This window comes from Balaenoptera ricei, chromosome 5, assembly GCF_028023285.1.
Source record: "Balaenoptera ricei isolate mBalRic1 chromosome 5, mBalRic1.hap2, whole genome shotgun sequence".
Taxonomy (NCBI): Eukaryota; Metazoa; Chordata; class Mammalia; order Artiodactyla; family Balaenopteridae; genus Balaenoptera; species Balaenoptera ricei.
Window position 1 is genome coordinate 139,734,415 of NC_082643.1, and position 24,552 is coordinate 139,758,966.

A 24,552-nucleotide genomic window follows, 5' to 3' on the forward strand; every position below is an offset into this window, starting at 1 on the left:
GCCAGCAGGACGAGAAGGAGGGGGTGCGTGGGACCATCGAGGGTGGGGGTGCTGTGCCAAGGCCAGGGTGGAGCGTGTATGTGCGTGTGTGTGACGTGTGGTGTGTGTGGTGTGTGTGTTTGGGTGTGTGTGCGGTGTGGTGTGTGTCTAGGTGTGTGTGTGAGATGTGTGGTTTGTGTGTGTGTATGGGGGTGTGTGTGATGTGTGTCTATGTGTGTGTGGTGTGTGTGGTGTGTGTGTCTGTGTGTGTGGTGTCTGTGTGTGATGTGTTATGTGGTGTGTGTGTGTGTCTAGGTGTGTGTGTGTGTCTAGGCGTGTGTGTAGTATGTGTGTGGTGTGTGTCTAGGCGTGTGTGTGGTGTGTGTGTGTCTAGGCGTGTGTGTGGTGTGCGTGGTGTATGTGTGTCTAGGTGTGTGTGTGGTGTGTGTGCGTCTAGGGGCGTGTGTGTGTGTGTGTCTAGGGGTGTGTGTGTGTCTAGGTGTGCGTGTGCCTAGGTGTGTGTGTGGTGTGTGTGTGTCTGTGTGGTGTGCGTGGAGAGACAGAGACAGAACCCGGGAGCTGGCACCCACGGTGCGTCTGGAGAGCTTCAGAAACTGGCCTTTTCCTCTCCTGTCATAGCTGCCAGGCCTCGGGGCAGTGGGGGGCAGGGAGAATTCCTTCCCCCTCTGGTGGATGATCTTGATTCCCACTTCCGTGCGTGGCGGCTCTGTCGGGGGTCTTCTCCCTGGCAGAGGCTGGTGGGTGTGATAAGACGTTTGCTGTTCCCATGTCGATCCGTCTGGAACACTTTCCTGAACGATGGACCAGACCGGGGCCAGGGAGCCACGTAGGGGCCTTGGCTCTCAGGACGCCCCACGTCGCAGTCAGTGACAGCTTCGTGGTAGGACGTCGAGGACACAAACGTGCCCACATGGCCGGCTACAAAGTGCAGGTGCTGTGATCACGCTTGAGCTTCCCGTGAGCGGGGCAGGTATGAGTGTGCCCTGTTCACAGAGGAGACTGAGGCGCTCGGAGGGGGAAGTTATTTTTAGCCCAAATAAGAGGCATTGCTCTAAAGCTCCAGGGACACCCCAAATCCCAGGCAGACTGAAGCTGGTTTTCACCCAAGACACCCAAGTTTGGCGTCCAGAGTCATCAGGTAGCAACGAATCTCAAAGGAACAGACAGAAACATGCAATGCCCTTGACAAACTGGAATCAGAGGAGCAGAAATACTTCCTCAAATATCCGCTGGGCTCATCCCTCCAGCTCTGTCACTAAAACGGAAACCCAACCAGTTTCGTGTCGTCAATAACAGAGGGTCCCCCTCCAAGGACCTGGGGGCCTCCTTCCGGCCAGGGAGCAGCTGCAAGGCCAGCGGGCGACACTGTGGGCCGGAGGAGCACCCCCTGCCCACGGCGGATCCCCAAGGGGAGGTGGTCACCTGCTTCCTGTGTGGCACGGCCCAGGGACCCCTGCAGAAGACGCCCCGGCACACGGTGACGCTTCCCCCGAAAGGTGCCAAGTCTGGTGTCAAGGCCAACACCCATTCTGGTGGGGATTCGTGTAAAGTCAGGGTCAAGACCCTTTCGAGAAGGACCCCACTGAGATGAGAGAGAGCACGGTGGCCCCTGACCTCTGGCACCGCCGGGCGCACACCGCGCGCTGCGCCTTCCCCCGTCCGACACAGACAGGGTCACCGGCAGCAGACCAGGCCTCTGCGACAGAGCTGAGAGCCAGCCGTGATCACATCTGCACACAGACCAGCCGGCGATGACCTTGATGACCTCGTGCCGTCCAGCTGAGCGCACGGGGGCGGCTCCTTCACCATCACGGCTCAGGCCCCGAGCCCCTCCTTCCAGACCAGGTCACGGACCCGCCCAGTCACCGCGTGGCCCCGCTTCCCGACAACAAGGCATCCGGCTTCTTCCATCCTCCCCAAATCCCCTCCCCAGGCCCACCCTCGGCCAGGCCTTCCCAGCACCTCTGGGACCCCCAGCCAACCCTGGGCCTCCGAGGGGCATGGTCCCCCCGCTTCATGAGGACCAGCCGTGCCCGCGGCAGCACCCTTGGTCCTAAGGAGACAGGGGTGGCCCTGGGGGGTGAGCAGTCTCTGTGCGGCAGCTGCTGTCCACTCAGCAGGACCAGCCGGAGGAGAAACCCACGTCCCCTGAGCTCAGCTCCAAGGAGAGCGGCCAGATGCGCCCACCCGGCTTATGTGGTGAGGGTCAGGCCGGGGCGGGGCTCTGGCCACTGCAGCTCAGCCCCTGCTCATCCCGATTCCATTAGACGTGAAAACACCTCACAGGCCCCGGCCTGCTGGAACGATCACCACGCGCTGCTGTTTCCACCGGGAAGCGATGCCCAGGGGCCGGCCCAGCCTCTCCCAGCCTCTCCCGGCTGTGCGTGGCCCATTGTTGCCTCATCTCCACAGCCGGGTCCCGCGAGGCCCGGGGGCTTTGGCAGCCCGTCGAGCTCAGACTTGCCTGTTGCAGGCACTAAGTGCACCAGCCCAGGTGTTTTAATAGCCTGTGCTCATAACCCACTGGCATTTGCATGATGCTATAATTAGGTTGTTAATCTCCGACAGTACCGGGCTGGGCAGATGGCACTTCGTTCCAAAACCCCCCCTGGCTCCACGCTGGGACGCAGCACCGTTCTCATCATTTGCAGCTCACAGATTACGGCCCCGGCGCTCAGCCCTGTCAACGGCCCAGCAGTACCTGCCTGCGGAGGCGCGGGAGGGGCCATGCCGGCAGCAGAGCCACAAGCCAAGGTGACCGCAGTGGTGACAGCAGCTCCCACTTAGTCTCCGCCGTGTATCAAGTCCGATGTGGGCAACTTCCACGCGCGGGCCCGTAAACCGCGCTGACAGCAAGCCCACCAGATAGGTGCCCCAGAGTCGAGGGCAGCGAGGTGCAAAGCAATCTAGAGTTGGGATTCAGGCGGACACCCCTGGGCAGCCCAGGCCCTCCGCCGACCACGGCACTTCTGCAGGCAGAGGGAGGACCCCGTGTCGGGACGTGAAGGGTGCTTCAGAGGAGGGCTGGGTCAGCAGGGCCGGGGCTGCCAAGCGGGCAAGTCGTGAGGACAGAGCACGGGCAGGCGTGAGGACAGACCCCTCCTGGGGGCCAGTCGAGGGAATCACGGGAGGTGAGGAACTGGACAGCCAGTGCACGTAATAATGCTTTCTGGAATTTTCTGGTGACTCAAGGGCAGAGAATTGGGGCAGCAGCTAAGGGGGCATGTGGGCGAGAATGAGCTAATAGACGTGGAGAGACAGAAGGTGCAGGAGGGGGAGGAGGGAGTACCCAGCAGCAAGTCCTCGAGGGGTGAGCGGGACAGAGCCCAAGCACGAGCGGAGGGGCCAGGTCGCGTGGGAGCGGAGACCCCTGACCCTGGGGAACCGGAGGGCTTAGAAGCACGTGGGGTGGGAGCTTCTCTTCCGGCTGCTCTGTGTTCTCAGGGGAGTTACAGGTAAGGTCATCCCTGAAAGGGAGAAGAGGGAAAGGGGCCAGGGAAACAGGAGAAGGTGTGAAATTTAAAATATTTAATTAATTAATTAATTAATTAATTTTGGTTGCATTGGGTCTTCGTTGCTGCACGCGGGCTTTCTCTAGTTGCAGCGAGTGGCATGGGATCTAGGCGCACAGGCTTCCGTAGTTGTGGCACGTGGGCTCAGTAGTTGTTGCTCACGGGCTCTAGGGCGCAGGCTCAGTAGTTGTGGCGCATGGGCTTAGTTGCTCCGTGGCATGTGGGATCTTCCCAGACCAGGGCTCGAACCCGTGTCCCCTGCATTGGCAGGTGGATTCTTAACCATTGCGCCACCAGGGAAGTCCCAAAGGTGTGAAATTTTATCGGGAGAGTGAGAAAGTGGATCGGCTAAGGAAGTTGTTAAAATTGTCAGCAGTGCGGAGGCCCCACTGAAGATTTGCGTCACAGTGTTACATGGAGATCTTTGGCATGGCTCTGTTTCTCCAAGCCACAGTCCACTGCTGGGGTACAGAGCCACGTAGGTGTCCTCAGGTCACAAAATGGCTGCAGCAGCTCCAGCCTGGGCATCTTCCTCACATAAAGTCTAGAGGCTCTGATTAGGTCACATGGTCATCCTGGAGGAATCCCTGTAGCTCGCTGTCTTAATCTTGAGCTACATGCTCCCCCACCCTCACCCCGAGCCAGAGATGGGGTCACCACGTATCCCTGCATTCGGGACAAGGAACCACCGCAGAGGGCTGATGATGATGCCGATGTAAACGCTCGGCTGCAGTCTTAACCCCAGACCACGGGGTCAATTCCAGAGGTGCACACACAGCGATGCCCTGCTAGATACCCACAATTGGTCTGGGCTGCGCATCACGCTGCCTTTGAGATTAACGTGGAAAAGAAGGATTCCAGCAGCAGCTAAGAATGCAGCGAGGAGGAGACAGGACACAGCTCGTGAGCCAGAAAACACTTGGCCTGGAGGGAGTGCTCCTCATTCAAGGATAAGTAACTGAAGAGAAACACAACCACAGCTCAGAATTGTATGCGTCGTGTCTCGATATGAATGTCAGAAAATGTGCCCTCTTTGAAACCAGAGAGTAGAAGTTCACAGGCTGAGTAGGAGGGGAGTCACTGGAGTGAGAAGGAAAGTGAAAAGGCAGGAGCGGAATTAGCATTTATTTGCATTAAAGATAATAAAGAGCAGAAAGTGAAGGCGGGCTTCCCTGGTGGCGCAGTGGTTGGGAGTCTGCCTGCTAATGCAGGGGACACGGGTTCGAGCCCTGGTCTGGGAGGATCCCACATGCCACGGAGCAGCTGGGCCCGTGAGCCACAACTACTGAGCCTGCGCGTCTGGAGCCTGTGCCCCGCAATGGGAGGGGCCGCGATAGTGAAAGGCCCGCGCACCGCGATGAAGAGCGGTCCCCGCACCGCGATGAAGAGCGGTCCCCACACCGCGATGAAGAGTGGCCCCCACTTGCCGCAACTAGAGAAAGCCCTCGCACGAACCGAAGACCCAACACAGCCAAAAATAAAAATAAATAAATAAATAAAGTAGCTATTAAAAAAAAAATTTATTAAAAAAAAAAAAGAAAGTGAAGGCAGGTCACCACGGAAGAGAACGGATTACGAATCTCTAAAAATAACAAGGGAATGAGAAATCGAGTAAAAACAAGCCTTGTAAGAGACAGAGGGAAGGAGGTCTCCGTGAAACACAGGCTTCCTTGGGAATCAGGGCACACAAGCGGAGCTGGAAAAATTCTGAGCCCGCAGATCAAAAGGCCTATGTAGTATTGGGCCAAAGTCCATCCTGTAAGAATTTCAGAATTTGAACCATAAAGATTAAAAAGTCCTAAACAGAATAAACAGAATACTTACCAGGGGGAATGAGTAGGGCTGAGGCTTCTCTACTGTTCCGGAGGCCGGGAGATGTTGGGAGGGTTGTGATGAGTCAGCTCTGCCTGGGTTTTACTCCGTTGTAAAGGAAGTAGGGCACACGTAGATTTGAAGCGTTCAAAAACGTATCATTTGTGCGCCTTCCAAAGGAAAAAAAACCTCAAAGACACCTTTTTATAAACCAAGGGGTGGTTCAAAAGCAAGCACCCCCCTCGTGGGCAATTTAGGAGGCAGAAGGGGACGGCGGTGGCATCAGTACCACGTGACAATATTCATCGTAATAAATGTGCAAACGAAAGAGAGCAAGAAGCTCAAAGGTCCCTGTGCACTTGCCTGAGACCCAAGGTTTGGTGTGAGACTTAGGACAGCTGCAGGGTGAGATGTGGGTGCTTAGATTGGCTCCTGCGCCTTCTGTTTTGGCGTCGTGACAGGAATGGCCCACGAGGTGATGCATTGCTGCCTTTACTTGTTCCATTGTTCCACGTGCCGCACTGTCTGTCACCCACCCAGCATCACTAACATCCCCTTGGAAGGTCTCCTGAGAAGCTGGGACAGAGGTGGCATCTGCCCGACAAGAGGCACATGTGTGGATTTGGACGGACTGGGGCCCCGTTATCCCAGGAGTTGGATACAGGTAGATGTACGGGTGGACACGAGATTGGGAACGTTTGCTTTGCTGCCGTAGATTCGGGCAGTTACTGAGAATTTCCAAGAGGTTCCTGAGATTTGCAGCAGCTTCTGGTTCTCGAGAGCTGCCCTCTTTAGCGCCAATGACTTAGGGAATCAAAAGTGATTCCTGACTTGCTTGCCACCAGCCCTTCTCATAGCTGCACAAGCCTCTAGCTCCCTTTCCGAAATCCTCCAGGAGTGCAATGCCCAGAGCCACTGGTCATCTGTGTCCCACGAAGGCTTGGAGAGAACTTGCCGTTTTCTCCTCACCAGACCCAATCAGCGTGATTGGTGCTGCTGAGGTTCTGGAGAAGGAGATGCCAGCCTCCCTGGCCGCTTAGAAAGAGCTGGAGCGTTTGCCTAGACCTGTGAGATGCGCTGATTCCCTCCAGGTGGGAGCAACTTCACCAACAGGCACGGAACAAAAAGGGTCAGCTGCATCCCAGGCACTGGGAGCTGTGCGTATTCCCGTAAAAGGTGCCACATCTGCATCAGCAGCTGCAATGCGCTCACCACCGCCTCTCACACGGAAAATGGACAATTGGATGGGGATGTGGGCGGAGTCACTGCCCTGTGACCTTCAGGTCCCGGATGGCAGGACTGTCTGCAGTTCCTCTAGGGTCGAAAGATTGCTTTGTTCCCTGTTTTAGGAGGAAGAGGACTTTGGGGGGGCTTCCTACCACAGGAACCGACTGTGTCTGGAAACCAAGAGGGGATTCTTCCCATGGCCCAGGCTGTATTCCACCCACACTTTCAGGAACCAGGGGAATCATCACACGAGAACCCCTGTGGCCCAGGCAGGGGCCAAAGCTCCACCAAGAACCCGACCCCCGCAAACTCTGCTCTGGCCGGAGGGCCTCAATGGAACTGGGGATCCCCAGGAACCTGCCTCGGACGAGAGCCAGTGTCCATCACCCCCCCAGAGTGTGCGGGCTCTCCCCCAACCGCCAGCGCAGTCTCCCCCAACGTGCGCACCCGTGGGGAGGGTTAGGAGGGGATGCACATTACAGATCCAGTTCGGCATCAGGTTTCCAGGGGATGCAACCTCCCCTGGACTCCCGGGGCTCCAGGTGTGTGACCATCCAGGTCTGGGAGGTGTTAACGGTCCCAACTGTCGTGGTGACTCAAGTTGGTCTTGAATCACCAGGTCCAGAGTGTGTTGGCAGGTTGCTCTGTAGCGGTCAGGTTGAGAACTTAGTGAGATGTCCGTGGATCCCAATCCTAGGGACACCACGATCAATGAGGTACCCTGACATCACCTGGGCCCTCCTCCTCCAGAATCTTCTTCATCCCACGGAATCCAGGGACCCGAGTTCAGGGGTGAGAGCTCCTACTCTCAGCTCGGATTTGCAAAAAGCAGCCACCATGGAGCTTTTGAAGAACACCCCCTGTGCCAGGGACCTTCTCCCAGCACTGGTGCAGGAGTGTTCCTGGGACCCGCGAGGCCCCTGATGCAGAGGGGTGGGAATGAGCATGATAACGCCCCGGGGAGACTTCTTCTCCTTGTGTCCCATGGAGGGCTGTCCACGGCTCGAGTCTGTCACCACCGGAAGCTGGGTGTCACTCTTCATGGCTTTTCACAGTTTATAATTGCGTGTTTATTAGCCAGGTCACCTGTGCCAGGTGCGTGTTGATTACCAGCAGCAGTGAGGAACCAGTGCTAACAGTTTTGTTCACAGTTTTCTGTCTCCAGTGCCCCAGGCACAGTAGGTGTTCAATAAGTAGTCCCCGAATGAATAAATGAATAAATGATTAGTTGAAGAAAATGGCAGTGTTTATCCTGCTGGAAAGATAACCCACAGAGAAAAGGATTTCAGCTCAATTAGAGTCTTACAGGTGTTGCAGGATATTTCACGGATGGGTCATCTCCCATCACTTGATACGCATGAATCTCAGCCCATGCCCTTTCCACAGGACCAGGGGGTTTTAAACCGTAGGCTTTATTATCCCGCAGCATGGAGGGAGGGCCAACAGATCAGCAGATGACTGCCATTGAACAGGAAAGTTTGTCACACTCCCCGTTCCCCATAAGGCCACACCACAACAGGCCACGCCAGGCCGCACAGGGCCACATGGGGAAGCACCAGGGCAGGTCAGGAGGCGGAGGGAGGGGGAAAAATGGGAACAAGAGCCTTTACTGTGGTTTTCACAGGAAGGAATGGGTGAGGCAGGGCAAACAGGTTTAGGATGGGCTGGTCTGAATAATTTCAGTAAGCTCTGGGACCAGGGGCTGTCCCAGCTGTCAGGCACCTGGCCCGGGGGTGATTAGGGCAGGGGATAGTGGTGCAGCATGTGTGAACCTCATAAAGGAGTTGGCTGGGGTGTGAGCTCTGCATTGGTTGGTTCACATATGAAAGGCCTGTTTGCAGGCAAGTCCTTGACGTCTCCAGCAACTGGGTGGCCCTGGGAAGGGCTGTCCCTCCGTGGTCAGCAAGGTCCCAGGTGTCAAAGCATCAGAAAAAGAAGAGACGCTCAGCACACGGGCAGACCCCCCGCCCCCAGCCAGAGGCCAGCCTCCCTGAGGAAGGAAGCGGCTAGCTCTCAGCTCTGCTGCACTGCCCGCCCACCCCTGGGGGTGGTTCCAGGACAGACCAACTTCTCAGTGTCCGGGATCAGCTCAAAGTAGCCCCCCAGGTGGGGAGGTGAGTATACCTGACCCACTTTATCCCTGCTATGTTTCCTGCCCTGTTTTCTGACTAATTGGTCCCTTTGTGTGAAAAGCCAGCCATTTTAAACAGCGTCATAAAATTGATGAAGTTTACATCATAAAATCGATGAAGTTTCCATCATAAAATCTCTGGATCACAGACATCAGCTAATGTTTTCCCTGCTTTCCATTAAAGAGCTGGGCTCCTGACTTATGCCGGCGAGGCTTTGTGTTGCCTGCTCCCAAAATTATAACTTGCGTGATATCCCTGAGTCATCTCCATGCTTTTAAAAAGCAAAACCGAGAGCTCTGGTGTCCTTTTGCTAAGTTTTAAAAGAAATTAAAGAGGCACTTCCTTTTCCTTTGGCAGCCCACCGGGACGTGCCCCATGTTCAAGCCCAAGGAGGAGCATCAATTAAAAACAGGTCTAATGAAGCTCAACCAGGCCCCTCGCTGAGATGAATGACCCGTCATTGGACAGCAAATGCTGGGGCAGAGGACCGCCTTTGAGGACTGCTCGTAGGGCATCGGGTCAAGCTGAGAGCACGCAGACAGTGACTTTCCTGTCATCTAAGGTGGGCTGGAGGACTGACCTCACCTCCGACTCAGGGCGGTTGCTTCAGTCTGGCAATGGAAGAGGCCCCTCATTATCTGGGACACGACCAGCCAATGCCCACCCCATCCCCGGGGAGAGGAGAATGGGGGCGAAGGAGGCACCACCCACTCACCTGGTCCTTGACCGCTGAAAGGTGGGTCCAGGTGGGTAATGTGTCACCTTGACATCCCCAAGTCACACACAGACACAGGCCACGCCTCCCGCTATCAGACCTGGCGTCCCGTTTGTTGACATAGGTGTCCTGCAGGATCCAAGATGACACCTTATCCTCGCCGCTCTGGCCAGGCTCTGCTCCCCTGTATCCTACGTCGGGTGACAGATTGGCTGGCGGCAGGGCCAGCTCCTCGGGGCTCCTCCGTCTGTATCTCCATTAGCCCTCGGGTGGGCTGTGCATCTGCGGCGGCCTTTCTGCTCCCGGCCAGTGTGGCCACATATGCCTGCCTGGGTCTCAGTGGGATTCACTCCCGTCCTGCTGGCAGTGGTCTAAAACCAGAAACATGGCCAACCACCACCCCCAAGAGAGGCCTTGCATGCACTCCTGAGTCCCCCACCATCTGCAGACAGGAGGCCTCCAGCTGATCCAGCCCGCTCTTCTAGAGCCGCCTTCCACTGCGGCTCATGTTCTCACCCTCCACCCTGGGCTCCTGCTACGCCTCCCCTGCTTCTCTCCCTGCTGAACTCCTATTTAAACAGCAAGACCCAGCTCAAAAACCCATACCCGCAAACCCCACCGCCAACCGCCTGAAAGGCAGCCGCTCTTTCTCCTGTGGTTCCAGAACTCTCCAGTACCACACTCAGAGTTACCTGTTGACACGTCTGTGTCCCTGGCTGGAGTGAATGTCCTGAGAACAGAGTCACACCCCATCTGGTCCTGTTTTGGGCACCGGGGCATAGAGCTGCACTCAGCAGGAGCACAGACACCCCTTGACCCGGATATCCGGGTCCTTGGACTAAAAGCAACTTTTTAAAAAACACTTCGTTTGGGCTTCCCTGGTGGCGCAGTGGCTGAGAACCTGCCTGCCAATGCAGGGGACACGGGTTCGAGCCCTGGTCTGGGAGGATCCCACATGCCGCGGAGCAACTAAGCCCGTGAGCCACAACTACTGAGCCTGCGCGTCTGGAGCCTGTGCTCCGCAACGACAGGCCGCGATAGTGAGAGGCCCGCGCACCGCGATGAAGAGTGGCCCCCGCTTGCCGCAACTAGAGAAAGCCCTCGCACAGAAACAAAGACCCAACACAGCCAAAAAATAAATAAATAAATAAAGTGAAATTCTAAAAAATAAATAAATAAATAAATAAAATAAAAAATAAAAGAGGAAAACCTCATTGGCTTAGACCCATTAATTAAAAAAAAAAAAAAAAGACCACCTTTTAAAAAAAAAAAAAAAAACACTATGTTTGGGACTTCCCTGGCGGTCCAGTGGTTCAGACTCTGTGCTCCCAATGCAGGGGCACGAACTCGATCCCTGGTCGGGGAACTAAGATCCCACATGCTGCACAGTGCAGCCAAAAATTAAATAAATAAAATAAAATACACAACGTTTCTTTCATGAAAGAAGATTCTTGCCAAAGAAATAAAACACTTGCCCCACCTTGATCTCTCTTACACCCCTCCCTACTTGGCAAGCAAAATGCCTTGTCAGCAAAACGCCTCCGTTCACCTGAAAGTCCTTCCGTCTGCCCACAAACCTAGTTGGTCAAGACGCAGAGGCCGAGTTGGAACAGCGAGTTTATTAGCAATACACAAATGAGGCACGCCCGAGGGCGCCAGTCTGCGGGCTACACCATGTAAAACTGCAGAAAAATCCATTAGTAAAGCAGAAAATTCAAGTGAGGCTATTACAAAATCCGGGCAAATGGACTGAAAACGAATATTTCCAATGCAAGTTTCTTCTGATAAAATTTTTTACTTTATGAATTAAATACATTGCGAAACACAGTGAAAATATATTTACAGTTATTTAAAATGGACACTGCCAACATATTTAATTAAAAAAATCTTTCCTGTTTCTTGCCTGTTTCTTTCAAAGAGAATTTTAAATATGACTTTAGTTTTTAAAAAATACAATAAGGAAATAATTACATTCTTAATATGAAAACATTTTACAACTTATAGCCATGGTCAATTAATGCTGAATCTCTATAATTTAAAAGTTGATGCTAAAGTTTAAAGTTAATATTTCCTTTCTTGTTAAAAAAATCAAATACAAAGATTATCTTATTAAAAACACCTTTGGTCCCTAAGAGTTATGATCTGATGATCCCATCTCGAAAATTTCTTCCATGGCAACTAATAGAAATACCTGGTAATACTTGTATGCTGTCAAGTTGGGCTTTTCTGGAAGGACATAAGTTAATTATTTCACAAAAGATGAGCAAGAGGGTGCATGTGAGGCCAACAATTCCCTGGGCGTGAAGCTCCCTCATCTTCACGAATGACACGCTATCCCGCTATGGCTTGGGAGTCACCGAGAGGCTTTCTGTGATGCTGCACCGTGTGTGTGGGGGGCATGAAAATGTTAGTTTATTTATTTTTAGTTTATTTCACAGTATCAACCCAGCCCATCGTGGGGATAATAAGACAGTAATGACAACAAGAACAATAGAATTACCCTCTTTAAAACTATGCCACAATCTGAAATTATTTAAAGAACTTAATTTAGAAAAAAAAGAGGAAGGCAATAGTTTAACACTGAGGTGTTGCCGTGACCTTTATGTGAGCCGCGGTGGAGACGGGCAGGCCTCCTGCTCCTGGAAAAGGCGTCCGCTGGGCTGTGCAGGGGCCGGGCTGGGATGCAGCTGCCGCAGACGCCTGATTGCTCTGGCGGGAGAGGTCCTGCCCGAGTGCCCACCCCCGTGCCCAGCCTGGGAAGGTTCCTGTCGCAGGACGTGGTGAATAACCAGAGAACGCTGCCTGGTGAAGTAGGTCCGTAGGCAAAACTTACATTTCCTTCAAAATAGCGTGCTGATAGAGTCACTCTTCTGGAAAGAATAAATGGGACCGCCAACAAAGGAGTTCTGCCCACGGCCATCGGGCCTACCCCAGCTGCAAAGCTGTCCCCTTGGAAACCTGTACACAAATTCCAAACTGTTGTCACGATTAACAGGAAATCTGAAACTCCTCCCTGGGGGCGGTCTTCAGGGCCCAGGACACACGGTTTTTGAGACAGACTTTTCAAAGGTGGCACATTCCAACCTATCAGAATTGTCTCGGGTTTTCAGAAGGAGCCCAAAATGACTCAGGGACCAGTGACATGAATAAGGCGGATGGTCAAGCTGGACAACGCCAAGGTGCCTGAACCGAGGGGCCACGACTAGCTCTACACATGCGGCCAAGAGAAGAGCCCCGGGCAGACCGCTGTGCGGAGGCCCCGCAGCTGGGAGCCTCCCCAGACCCACCGGGTCCCCGCAGAGGACCGTCCCGGGGCCGGGCGGGAGGGCTGCTGGCTCCCCGGCCCTGGCCGACCGTCTGCAGCCTCTGGGCAGGGGGTGGTCACCTCCACCTGAGCCCACGTCGGGGGTGACACAGCGCGCCCTCTCACCATCAATGTATCTCTGTGCAAAAGGTTGGTGAGTGAATGAAAAACATTATAAAAATATAAAAATGGAGAGGACTTTGAAGTTGATGACCCCTTACCAAAGCCGGAAGCAGAAGCCTGAGGTTGATGGTGGCCCCCGTTCTAAGGGAAGGGCCCCGTGGCCCGCAGAGGGTGGCAGCCTCACGCCAGCCCCCGGTCGGGCCACCACGTGTGTCATTTCGGTGAGGATCCTGTTACAGTTTGGCCAGCACTCTGCAACCATGACTGTCTGTCTGAGGAAGGGGGACATTTCTCAAGAATCCACTTCTCCCAGCGGATGGTGACCTGCACCCCGGAGCGAGGGCCGAGGCCGGGCCACCCCCGCAGCCCGGCTCTGTCACCGCTGTCTCCCAGCTGCCCTGAGATAAGGGGGGCAGGTCCCTGGGGCACATCTAGGGGGGTAATGAGACCACTGTCTGGATGCTGGCAGGATGTCCACGGTGTGTCTAATATGTACAGATATAAATTAAAAACTATATTTATTGAACATATACAAATAAATAACTTATTTTGAAGCAAATGCTTTAAAATAACTTTCTGATCAAATCTAAAGACATCGAGGGGAACACCTCGAGGGCATCAAAGGAGCCCGACGCTGGCGGCCTTGGCTTCCGCGGGGCCGTTCTAAATGGCTCCAGGGGACGTAACAGGATTGAATCCACCATCCTCTTTAAAAGGCTTATGGCTGTGAAAGTGAATTTAAAAACCTGGTGTTTTTAAGCACAAAATATATACACCAGGAGTCTTAAGGCCAGGGTCCAAATCCTGGCTCTGGCACCAGTTGGCTGTGTCCTTGGGCGTGACCCACAGCGATGGTCGAGGTGACATTTGCGGTGACCTCTGCTAACGGCCCACCCACCTGTGCCCACCTGCTCCCGGGCTAAGGTCATGTCTTCCCTTCTGAGCAACAATCCAAATCTGGCTGCTGTCGTGGGCCAAGTTGGCTGCCAACCAGAATAGCCTGAGAGCCTTATTTGGAGAACATTCATTTGACCGGAAGGCAGCGAAGATCACACTTTTCCCCTTTACAGAAAATTAGCTTCCTATGATGCCAGCTTCCTACGCTGATGGAAGAACATGGGGAGGGGGGCTCCTCCTCCCCAGCAGGGCCGGGAAGATGGGCCTGAGGCTTGGGGAGGCCCCTGGCTCCCCGCTTCCTACTTGGATTTCCCGGGGTCAGGGTTGGGGGGCCCAACGTGCTACGTGCAGGTAAGACACGACCCCCTCGTCCTGTAAACAGCGGAGAAGGAGCTTGCGCGTGAGGCCGCCAGCAGGCAGCCCACGGACCTGGCAGACGGCTTTGCAACAAATCCAGGTTTCAGGTGGACCCCAGCTAAACAGCCTGCAGGCCCTGTGGCAGAACTTTCTTAGCCGCCGAGATCACACTCCGGCTCTGGTCAATGAAACCAAACGGGGCCCGTGCTGGCCTCGAGGGCCACTCCAACCCTGACTGGCAAGGCCTGCGGAAGCCGTGGCCGCCCCGGGATGTGCTCGCAGGCGCCCTGTTTTCTTGCTTCCTGCTCCCGTATCTGATGAGAAGCAGAGGACGGCAGGCCTGCACCAGCTGCAGGCAGAAAGAGCCCATCCCCATGTGTGATGTGGTCCCATCGGTCAGTCTGCAGAGGGCTCCGGGGTGACAGATATATTTTCTGGGCAGTGGCTGCACAAGGAGAATTCCTGAGAGGTCCCTCTGCAGACAGAGGAGAGCCGGCCTGGTTCTTGGACCCACATTACCTCTACCTGTGAACTGGCCTGTCCCCTTCACGCCTTAGTGTCTGAAGGCTTCGAGAAACATCCCTCTGGAGGCAAACGGGGAAACTCAGAGAGGCCCTGGCTGGCGGCCGCGCCCGAGGGAAACAGTAAACCAAGTCCCCTGGCGGGTCACAGGGGTGGGGCTGGGAGAGAAGCTCTCAGGGGTCCTCCTTTTGCCCTAAAGCTGCACAGTTCCCAGAACCTGCTGCCTTTCAAAGGGCATACGCGCCCCTCGGGAATGAGTGTGACCATCACCCCGAGGCCGACCAGGTCTCTGAGGACCACCCGCCGGCTCTGAAGGGGTAGAAGGGGTTTGGATGCTGGCAAAAGCCGGAAAGGACACATATGTGTGAAATATCAAAAACACTCTGCTGCCTTTCAAAAGCAGTACAAGTAACACAATACGATACAGAATCTCTGAAAAACCCTTGGAGCTAAGCGTGACACAGGAGAAAAAGAGAAAATTTTTTAAAGTTTAAAGAAGAGTGGCAGCTTTTCATGTCCTGGTGACAGAAGCATCTGTCCAGAAAATTTTTTTGAAAAAGATAAAAAATGCTTCACAGCACAATTCTGTCGCGCCATTACCCCTAGTGATGAGGGGGCCGGACATGTGGGGAGAGGGACGCGGAGACTCGGGGTGCGACTTCCTGCTGTTGGCGCTGCAGCGACATCCCCGGATCCTCCTGGCCGAGGGGCGGGCAGCCCAATGCCCACAGCCTCACACTCACACCCCCGCCGGGGGCGCGGAGCACGTCCAGGGCCCGTTGGCCGTTCATCTTCAGTCTGGGGTGGGAGTGCCGAGATTGGTGAAAACAATCATTTACCTGGGTGGGAAGATGCAGCTTCTCCATCCGCCAGGGGAGGCTCTCACAATACCTTCCGTCCCTTTTCTGACTTTAAACAAATGAAGTTGGAAGCCAAAGTGTTACAAGTAAATCTCTTTAAAGGGGACCATTATACAGTAGAGAGGATACAGCGGGCAGGTCTGGGTCCTGGCACCCAGGTCCTGGGTCCTGGTCCGGCCGCAAACCCCGAGTCCTGCTGCTGGAGCCCCCGGGCCAGCTCCCTGCGGTCACGCGATGGGACGACGCTGTGTGAGCTGGGCGTCCGCGAGCTCTATGTCCCGTTCTTCAGCTCCCACTCCTGCCAAGCGAGGCAAGAGGAAGCGTGTACAGATCAAAAGGGCACAGGCGGGGCCGAGACACGTCAGGCTGCATCCCATCCACACCTGTGCCCCAGAGGGTGAGGGCGCAGCTGCCGTGGAAACAGCGCCGAGGCCCCCTGGCAACAGGCCGAGAATCAGCGCACGGCCCAAACCGAGATCGGCCCGCGTCCCACTAAGGACTCTGGGCAAATCTAGAGAACGTGTGCGCGGCGCGGCGGCCCCCACACGGGGCCTGGCGCCAAGCGGCGCTCTCCCGCCTGCCCTGGGGGCACCGAGCGCGGCAGTGCTGGTCTGATGCAAGTGCCTGACTCCTACTGTATCCCCAGGGGGTCATTAACTGGGCCGTGAGGACACTGCACACCTTCTCATATTGTATCAAATTAGGAATTTCTCACCTTTTTTCTAGCGTCGAACGTACAAGCTTCATCAATGGTTAAAAGCAGGGCGTTAGCCAACGTGGCAGAAACAAAACCAAAACTGAGCCGCCTGCACCTCGTGAGCACGTGCAGGCGCCGGTCCTACAGAGGCGCGGACGACCTCGCGGCCTCTCCCACAGCCCCACCCCCAATCCCGGGCTCCCCAGAGAGGACGCCCGGCGGCTCCGCGCAAAGGCGATGTTCCGGGCGGCAGGGGACCCAGCGCCCCGGCAAGCCTCCCTCCTCAGCCGCCAGCCTCCGGGGCGGCGCCGGCTTGGACAGGAGTCGTGTGTATGTGCCCGCACACGCTGCCAAAGCCTCACGCGCACGATTACGCGTGTAATCGTGTGACCAAGCACAGGTCACGCTGGCCACCAAGCAGGGCACTCCACGGACACGCCCAGCCAGGGGGACGTGGGGAGGACCCAAGGCCGCCGTGTGTGTCACTGAAAAGGCTGCACGCAGGCGGGCGGCCCGCGCTCGGGGTGGCCCAGTCCTGGTACGCTGGGACCTGGGGCACGTGTGTCAGCTCTGAAAGCGCTGCAGCCAACATGCCCCGGCTCCCAGGACGTCCCTCGGCACCCGGAGTTCCCAGGCTGCGGGGAGAATGCTGGGCCTGGAGCTGGACGTCGGGGCCCTTCAGCCCCCTTCTCGGCCGGGAAACCCCGTGACAGGTGACTTGAAACCCTCTGACTTTCAGGAGCGCGCTCTCTCACGCTCAGAGCACCCCTCATCGGGAACTGGAAATTATTCTAGGAAGACAGCCTGGGATAACGGTTCCCGAGTCAGACTCAGAAAGGTCCTCAGAAAAAGGCCAGGGTGCGAGAGGAGGTCACGTGTGTGATGCACCTACAGGCGGACGGACGCTCCCAGAGGCAAGAGGCCAGGCCACCGCCCCGCCCTCCAGCCGTGGGTCCCCTGCCACTATTCTCAGGAATCCTGGGAAACCCCTGCTCGATCCCATTCCTTCAGGGAGGATGTGGGCCGGTCTGAACGGCCAGCTGTGCATCTGAACAGGCCAAAACCACACGTTTTACATTTATCGTGAAAAGGGGGCAGGAAGTGCAAAGTACTGAGCCTCGGGACGGTGAGAGCAGGCATGGAAAATGCAGCCCTTTCAGAGGCTGGACTTACAGAACTGGAAACTGATTTCTTTGACAGTAAAGAAATAAATGAAATATTTTTACTGCATTTCCCTTCTGCAAATAATTAGGGGGACTTTACGGGACAGCTCTATTCTAAACATCTTTCAGGCAAGGTGTACTCCTCTGCAAACGAAGAACACTTGACGCATGCCAAGGAAAGTAAAAATGATGCACAGCAATTCTTCTTTTCCCCGAATTTACCAACACACAGGCTCAGTCAAACGCACGTGCTACGAAGACAGATATTCCAGGATGCTGTTTATAACCACCGTCGGCAGGGACCCTCCGTGAACACGGCAGCCAGAGGTTAACTCTCACATTCTTATCTGACACCACATCCGCTTTTCAGAAAACAACAGATTGCTAGCCAATTTGGAATGGGTTCCAAAGCTGCCAAAGAACAAAGGTAACGACGGCAAGAGAGGGTCCCAGAGACAGTGCAGGGAAGATGTCTGGCCTCCACGTTCGTCACAACAAATTAAACTCATCTGGATGCGTTAGCCTGACTACCAAGTGGGATTTTTTCATACCAGACACTTTCAGTTCAGCCGTCAGGAACTGTTTGCTTTGATAAACTATAGTTTTTTTTAATTTTCTGAGATTTTTTAAGCTTAGCATCAAAAATCGCTAGTGGCCAATCCCATCAGAAGACTGGAAGGTAGGACAGAATGGCCCCTCGGGTACAGGATCACAGGCTGTGGCGGGGCTGGGGAGAAGAGGGTATGGAGAAGAGTCTATGCCTCGACTTTTGATTTTTTAACGGATCCCAGCGGTCACTGGCCAATCTCTACTTCACCAGTGAAAGAACAGGTCAGGAGAAGCCAGGACATAGAACCAGAACTGCTGGTTTTCCTGAAAATCGATGGTCCAGGCCTAGAGACAAGTTCTGGTCTTTTTTGCCTTTGAAAAGGAAGATTCCTATAGGAGGGTCTGACGTTAGAAAAAACTGGGTAGATACTCGTGAAATGGCATCTAATACAGAAGCTGCAGAACTGGAACAGGAGGCCACACTGAGCTCCTGCACCCCACCCACCAACTCTGAGGCTGAAGTGCCTCACCACAACTTGCCTGTGCCAGTGCTGGCGTGCCCCACCCGCCCTGGGATGCCTGCTCCCCGTCGGTGCTGGCGTTCCCCCACAAGCAGGAGGGGCGGGAGCTCACCTTGGCCTTCCGAAGCACGTGTCCCCGGCAGGGGGAGCTGGCGGGGGCCGGCTGGCTCTTCTTCAGGACGGCCGCACTGTTCACGGGCACTGGGCCCTCTGCATCACTGGTCTCACAGCTGGACATGGGCGAGTTCTCCAGAGTCCGGTGCCTAAAAACTGGAGACTGTTCATGGAAAGAGAAGACGTTGGGTGAGGTATGGTTTCCACGTCATCAGTATTTTCCCCTAGGAAAATGGCTTACTTTAAAGAATAAAGCAAGTTCTGGAAATGGGCAAAAACGGTAACAACAGTAATAAGCAGCACCTCACAGAGCCCCACTCTAAAAGCACCTTTAAAACATGCATTTTACAGATGGAAAGACTGAGGCTCTGAAGGACGCTTTGCCCCGCACTCAGCGCGGGCTCTCCCAACCCTGTGGGGCAGCCTCGTGAACGCCTGTAAAGACCTTTCCGATTTCAAGGAGCTCCTAGGCTACAGCACCGGGAGCAGAAACCACCAGTGACCAGGATGGGGGGGGCACAAGCTCACGGGATCCAGTTCCCCAGGGTGGGGCTCCCCGCAGCGACCAAATGCATCAATACCGAGGATTCCCCCGACTGTTTACAGCACGGTCTCCGCAGGTCAAAGCAAGACTTAAGATGGAACAAAGTGAATCTGCAGTCGCCAAGTCTCCATGTGAGATTACAAGCTGCTCTTTGGGGAGAAAGTCGACAATTTGCTGTACTTCCCCCACAAAGGAGGTCTCCGCAGACTGACCTCTCCCTGCTCTGGCTGTGTTAACATGTCACTTAAAATACCGGTTAGATGACACAGAACGTCGTTTGAGGAGAACGGTGTTTTAATGATCATGCAAATGGGCTGCTTAGAACCCCTCTGGGGGCGACTAACCGCGGGTCCCCAGCGGCCAGCTTTCCCCACGTGCTCGCTCACTTGGAAATGCCTGCAAACGCCACGCTGGCTGAGGGGTGTGGGTGTCGTGGCCGGTGGGAAGGAGAGGACCACGCCGCCCATCCCCGGGAGGCTAAGCTGGGCTCCGAGGAGGGCGGCCCATGGCGCTCCCCTAGGACGGCTAATGAGCTGCTGGCCCAAGGACGTGGTCAGGGTGGGGAGAAGGCAGAGAGCCGCTCGCCAGCCAGAGAGTGGCACGAGGTCCGAGGAGGGGCCCTCCGAAGGGAGCAGTAGCCCCGTGGCCTGAGAGCAGGAGCTTTATCAAGCCGGGGCTGCATCCTCAAGCGGACAGGGCAAAAGGAAGGAGAGCTGACCAGAGGGGGCCGAGGGGGAGACCCTCAAGAGGGAGGGAGAGCCCCGGAGAATGCGCGGTCACCCCAGACACAGAGAGCGGTGAGCGGTGCCCGGGGACGCCCAGACCTGGGGAGGTGAGGGCGGGGGTCACGTCAGGGAAGGCAGCTCCAGGGCAGCCGAACCGCCGCAGGTGGGTGAGTGGGCACCTGGGCACACAGGACAGTGTCTGCAGGGGACGTGGGGCTGGGGCGGAATCTGGTATGTAAGATGGGACACACTACAGACTCTGTGGATGCTTTGAAGGAAGCGAGGAGGGACGAGAGGTGACGAGACAGCAGAGGGGGCGTGGCAGGTGCCTGCGGGGTCAGCAGGGGGTGGGTCTGGAGCCACATCTCCATCCAATGGGACCACGGACGGCGATGCCAGCGAATCCTCAGGCCCCTCCTGGGAGGTCAAGAGGCTTTCCTGCCTCCAGTCTGCCTCCGACACAGGTCCCCGGGGGCCCCTGGGACAGACCCCTGCCCCGCATGGGCCAGCAGCACTCACAGCCCCGCCACCACTCTTTGGGTAGAACCGGCCACCTTATTACACCCTCGGTCCCCGGTTCGGCCGGACGCTGAAAAGCCCCCTCCCCTGCTGGACTGCTCCCCCCGGCACCTTTCAGTGCCTGATGTGAGCGCGTTTCCCTGGTCTAGCGGTCCTCCCTTGCTACAATACGAGCTCCACGGAAAGAGAGATTCTCATCTACGAGGTCCACTGCTGGCGCCTGGAACCGTTTCCGGCACGCAGATGGGGCACAGCACACTGTATCTAATTTGTTGAAGGAGTGAATACATATCTACGAGCTGGTGAACACACGAGTAGATGGATACTTTCGTAGGCCAGGCACCACGCCCAGAGCTTTCGCACACACGAGCCCACGCAGGAGGCGACAGCACCATCCCCATTTCACAGATGGAAAATCGAGGCCTACAGAAGGGAAGTCATCTCGAGCCCTGGCCTCTTTGCTCACAGAGCCTGCTTTCCTAAACTCCCTGCCATGCTGTGCCCCAAAGGACGGGCGGCTGGTTGATGTCATGGTTTTGGTGGTGGAAGCCCGCACTTTGCTGCTGGAATTTGCTCTGCCAAGCGGTCTGGGGGTAGAGGGGGAATCCTCTGAAAGTGAGGGGCGGTCGCTGGAGAGGGACCGGCGACTGGAGTTTTGAGATGGTCTCTGCAGACAGTGGGAGAATGAGATGACCACTGCCTGGGGGGGCGGTGAGGGTGGGTGACAGGACCTCAGGGGTGCCACACACCCGTAACCCAGAAACCTTGCCTGTGGGTCCCCCCCAGCCCCAGTACGCTGGAGGAGCTGGCCCAGGGCTGTGCTCTTAGGCAAGCTCTCTGGGCCTCCAGCTCCTCATCTGGAAAACAGAAGCCATCACGTCTGACTCGACGGAACAGCTGGTGGAAAAGAGCAAGTTCTCCAATGACAGTGAGCAGCAAATCACTCGAGGTGCTAATTCGCGTCTAATTTGTTCGTTCTGCTAGATTCCGAGGTTACAGACGGTTTCGCTCACTTCCATGTCCCCAGCACCTGGCATCATTCTCAGGACACACATGCTAGACATGTTATAAAAATCTGCCACACTGAACAAAGGTTTCTATCTAATGAACTGGCATCCAATGAGGACATGGCTCAGAAGAGATAAAAAGAACTGCACCCATTATACTCAGATTTTGCACAAGGGGAGAAAGAAAATAGACTCAGTGTTTCCACCGCCTTTGAAAAAGTTCAGTGAAAGACATAAGAAAATTCCACGTTCATGAACTTAGACCACAGCCAAGAAGAGTGTTTGAAATGGACACGGGAGCCGCGTCTTTGCGGTGCTGATGCTGGGGACGACGGAGGAGAGGCGACCTGAGAAAGCGACCCCCGGCCCTCTCCCGGGGAGCGGCAGGCGTTACCTGCGGGCTCGACGTCCCCGACCGGGGCTCGATGGCCAGCCCCAGGGTGATCCCGCCGGCCAGGGCTTTCCTGAGGCTCTCCTTGACCTCGGTCAGCTCCAGCTCCAGGTTGACGCGCTCCGTCTCCTTCAGTTTGCACTCCTCCTCCAGCTTCTTCAGCTTCTCCTCCAGGATCACCTGCGTCTTCCTGCCTGAAATCCCGGAGAAATGCTATTGCTCCAGCCGAAGGCAGAGATTTCCAGGTAACAGAGGACGGACACTCAGTGCCCCTGAAAGGAGCTCAGCACAATCTGGGGGTTGCGCTCCCCTGCCGAGGGTCCTTCCCACAAAACTCAAATCCAGCCCTTCCTGAAAGGAGCAGGGTCCCTTCCTAACTGCTCTCTTTTGCCGCAGCTGGAAGAATACGGACCAGGAAGCATGGGACCCTGATTCTCACAAATGCCAGGAGTTTGGGGTCTGGGCCCCAATACACTCATTTTATTTTTTTATTTTTTTTTAACATCTTTATTGGAGTATTGTTGCTTTACAATGGTCTGTTAGTTTCTGCTTTATAACAAAGTGAATCAGCTATACATATATCCTCATATCTCCTCCCTCTTGCATCTCCCTCCCACCCTCCCTATCCCACCCCTCTAGGTGGTCACAAAGCACCGAGCTGATCTCCCTGTGCTATGTGGCTGCTTCCCACTAGCTAGCTATTTTACATTTGGTAGTGTATATATGTCCCTGTCACTCTCTCACTTCGTCCCAGCTTACCCTTCCCCCTCCCCGTGTCCTCAAGTCCATCCTCTACGTCTGCATCTTTATCCCCGTCTTGCCCCTAGGTTCTTCAGAACCATTTTATTTTAGATTCCATATATATGTGTTAGCATACGGTATTTGTTTTTCTCTTTCTGACTTACTTCACTCTGTATGGCAGTCTCCAGGTCTATCCACCTCACTACAAATAACTCAATTTCATTTCTTTTTTATGGCTGAGTAATATTCCATCGTATATATGAATACACTCATTTTAAAATGAGGAACTTGGACCAGGTGGTTTCCAAAGGCGCCACTGACTTGAAAAGTCCGAATATGTTTCTCTACTCTGAGTCATCTCACTTGCCCCTATGGTCAGAATACAGTAGAGCTTGCAGCTCCATAGCACATAGCACATTCGCTTTATTCATCTTATTCGAAATGTGTTACAGTGGCACAGGAAGGCAGGCAATTTGCCCTCCGGACAGATAAGGAAAGTGATCCTGAGGGTTAACCGACTTGTGAGCACGGCCCTGGCCGACCGCCTGGTAGCACGTGACAATCTCTTTTTCAAGGCCCAAAGCTGGTCTCATCTTTCTGCATCTTCGCTGTCCTACGAACTGGAAACAACAGTGGGGAGAAATTCTACTCCTGTCCTGCTGACCTGGAGGCTCCCGTCCAGTTCTCTGACAGAGCCCCTGATCCCCCGGGGGGCCCTCATGGAAGATGCCACCTCCTGCCCCTCCTACGGGCTGTCTCGAACCGGCTCAGCCCACACCCAGCTTCCCGTTCTTTAAACTCTGAAAGCACTTTCTTTCTTAAAAACCATATAGGCACCAAGTCAGGAAAGGCTGGACCTGACGACTAACTGCTGTATACACGCCAACTCCTCCGGCATAGAAGCTGCTGGAAAGCAGGTTCTACCTCTCGGGATCATCCTGGTCTCTACATTCCTCCTCGTCACCCCCCGAGGCCAAAAATCTAAAGGGTCGGCCTTGCCCCAGGATCAGACTCAGTCTTGAGCTGAGGAGACATACATTTCAGCAGCCCCAGCGCCGGAACCAGGAACCACACGCCCAGCTCTTGCCAACGAGGACAGACGGGCTGATCCAGAGACACAGCTGTGGTCCTCACCCACGTCTCCCTCTTCTTTCCTCCCTGGGGTTGTTCCCACTCCCCTGGTCCCTTCCACGAATCCATCGCGGTCTGGCCCTCCCCAGTCCCTCCTCAGGGAACGGAGGGCTCCTTCTACCCACGCAAAGAGCTCTCAGCTGGGCTTCTGAGTATCACCCGTCCTCATGGCTGAGACACCACCCCTCACACACAGTGACCATAACTCCTGAGCCCGGAGGCTTGCGCTCCCCACGACCTCTGCCGGCAGCCCCCAAGGCTGGGACAGCTCCCCGGCACCTACCCGACCTCAGCCAGCGAGCTGAGGTCCAGGCCCGGCCTGGCCCATTATTCCACACTGTGGCCCCGCCCTGGGCTTAGCACCCAGGCTTCCGAACTGCAAGAAGCACGGCGTGGGATGACACAGCCTTACTAAGAGGAGAGCCCCGCGAGGCGCAGACCCCGAGGGCGGAAGAGGAGACGCCTAGACCCCGGCGCCGGCAGAAGCAGGCCGCTCGCTCGTACCCGTGTTGACTTCGATGGCGGCCCTCAGGCCCTTCCTCTCCTTCCGCAGCTGGGCCAGCCTCTCCCGCAGGCCCTCCCGCCTCTTCAGCAGCTCCTCCTCTTTGGCCTGCAGTCGCTTGGCATCTGCTTCCACCCGGTTCTTGCCGTATTTGTACTGGTCAGCATCTTGAAAAAAAAAAAAAAAGCATCAACAGGAAATTAGGTTTAACCAAGTAGCTGATAGGGTAATTCATAAAGCCCGTTTAATCAGCCTACTCAGTGAAATAAACTCAAAGCTAGTCATTTTGCTGATTCAACAAGAAAGACAACAGGACAGGTTTGAACCAAACAGAAAAGTGACCGGTTCAGATTATCCAATATTCTTTGAAACAAATTTTTAAAAGGAAAATAGAATGTTAGGAAATTCCTTTAACGCCTCCCTTTGAGGCATGCAACATATAATCTTCAGCAAGGTCGAGAGTGAACAAAACACTCTGTAATCTGAA

General features: G+C 55.2%; 1 protein-coding gene across 2 annotated transcripts in view; it reads right to left on the reverse strand.

Moving 5' to 3' along the window:
* Positions 1 to 15,109: 15,109 nt before the first annotated feature.
* AFAP1 (actin filament associated protein 1) overlaps positions 15,110 to 24,552 on the reverse strand; it is a 150,858-nt gene continuing 141,415 nt past the window's right edge. For both annotated transcript variants that reach the window (XM_059923657.1, XM_059923658.1), the window contains 4 exons: positions 24,068 to 24,232; positions 21,695 to 21,885; positions 18,504 to 18,668; positions 15,110 to 15,759 (listed from right to left, as the gene is read on the reverse strand). In XM_059923657.1, coding sequence (XP_059779640.1) covers positions 15,733 to 15,759; positions 18,504 to 18,668; positions 21,695 to 21,885; positions 24,068 to 24,232 — 548 coding nt within the window. In that variant the 3' untranslated portion in view covers positions 15,110 to 15,732. The remainder of the gene's footprint in view (positions 15,760 to 18,503; positions 18,669 to 21,694; positions 21,886 to 24,067; positions 24,233 to 24,552) is intronic.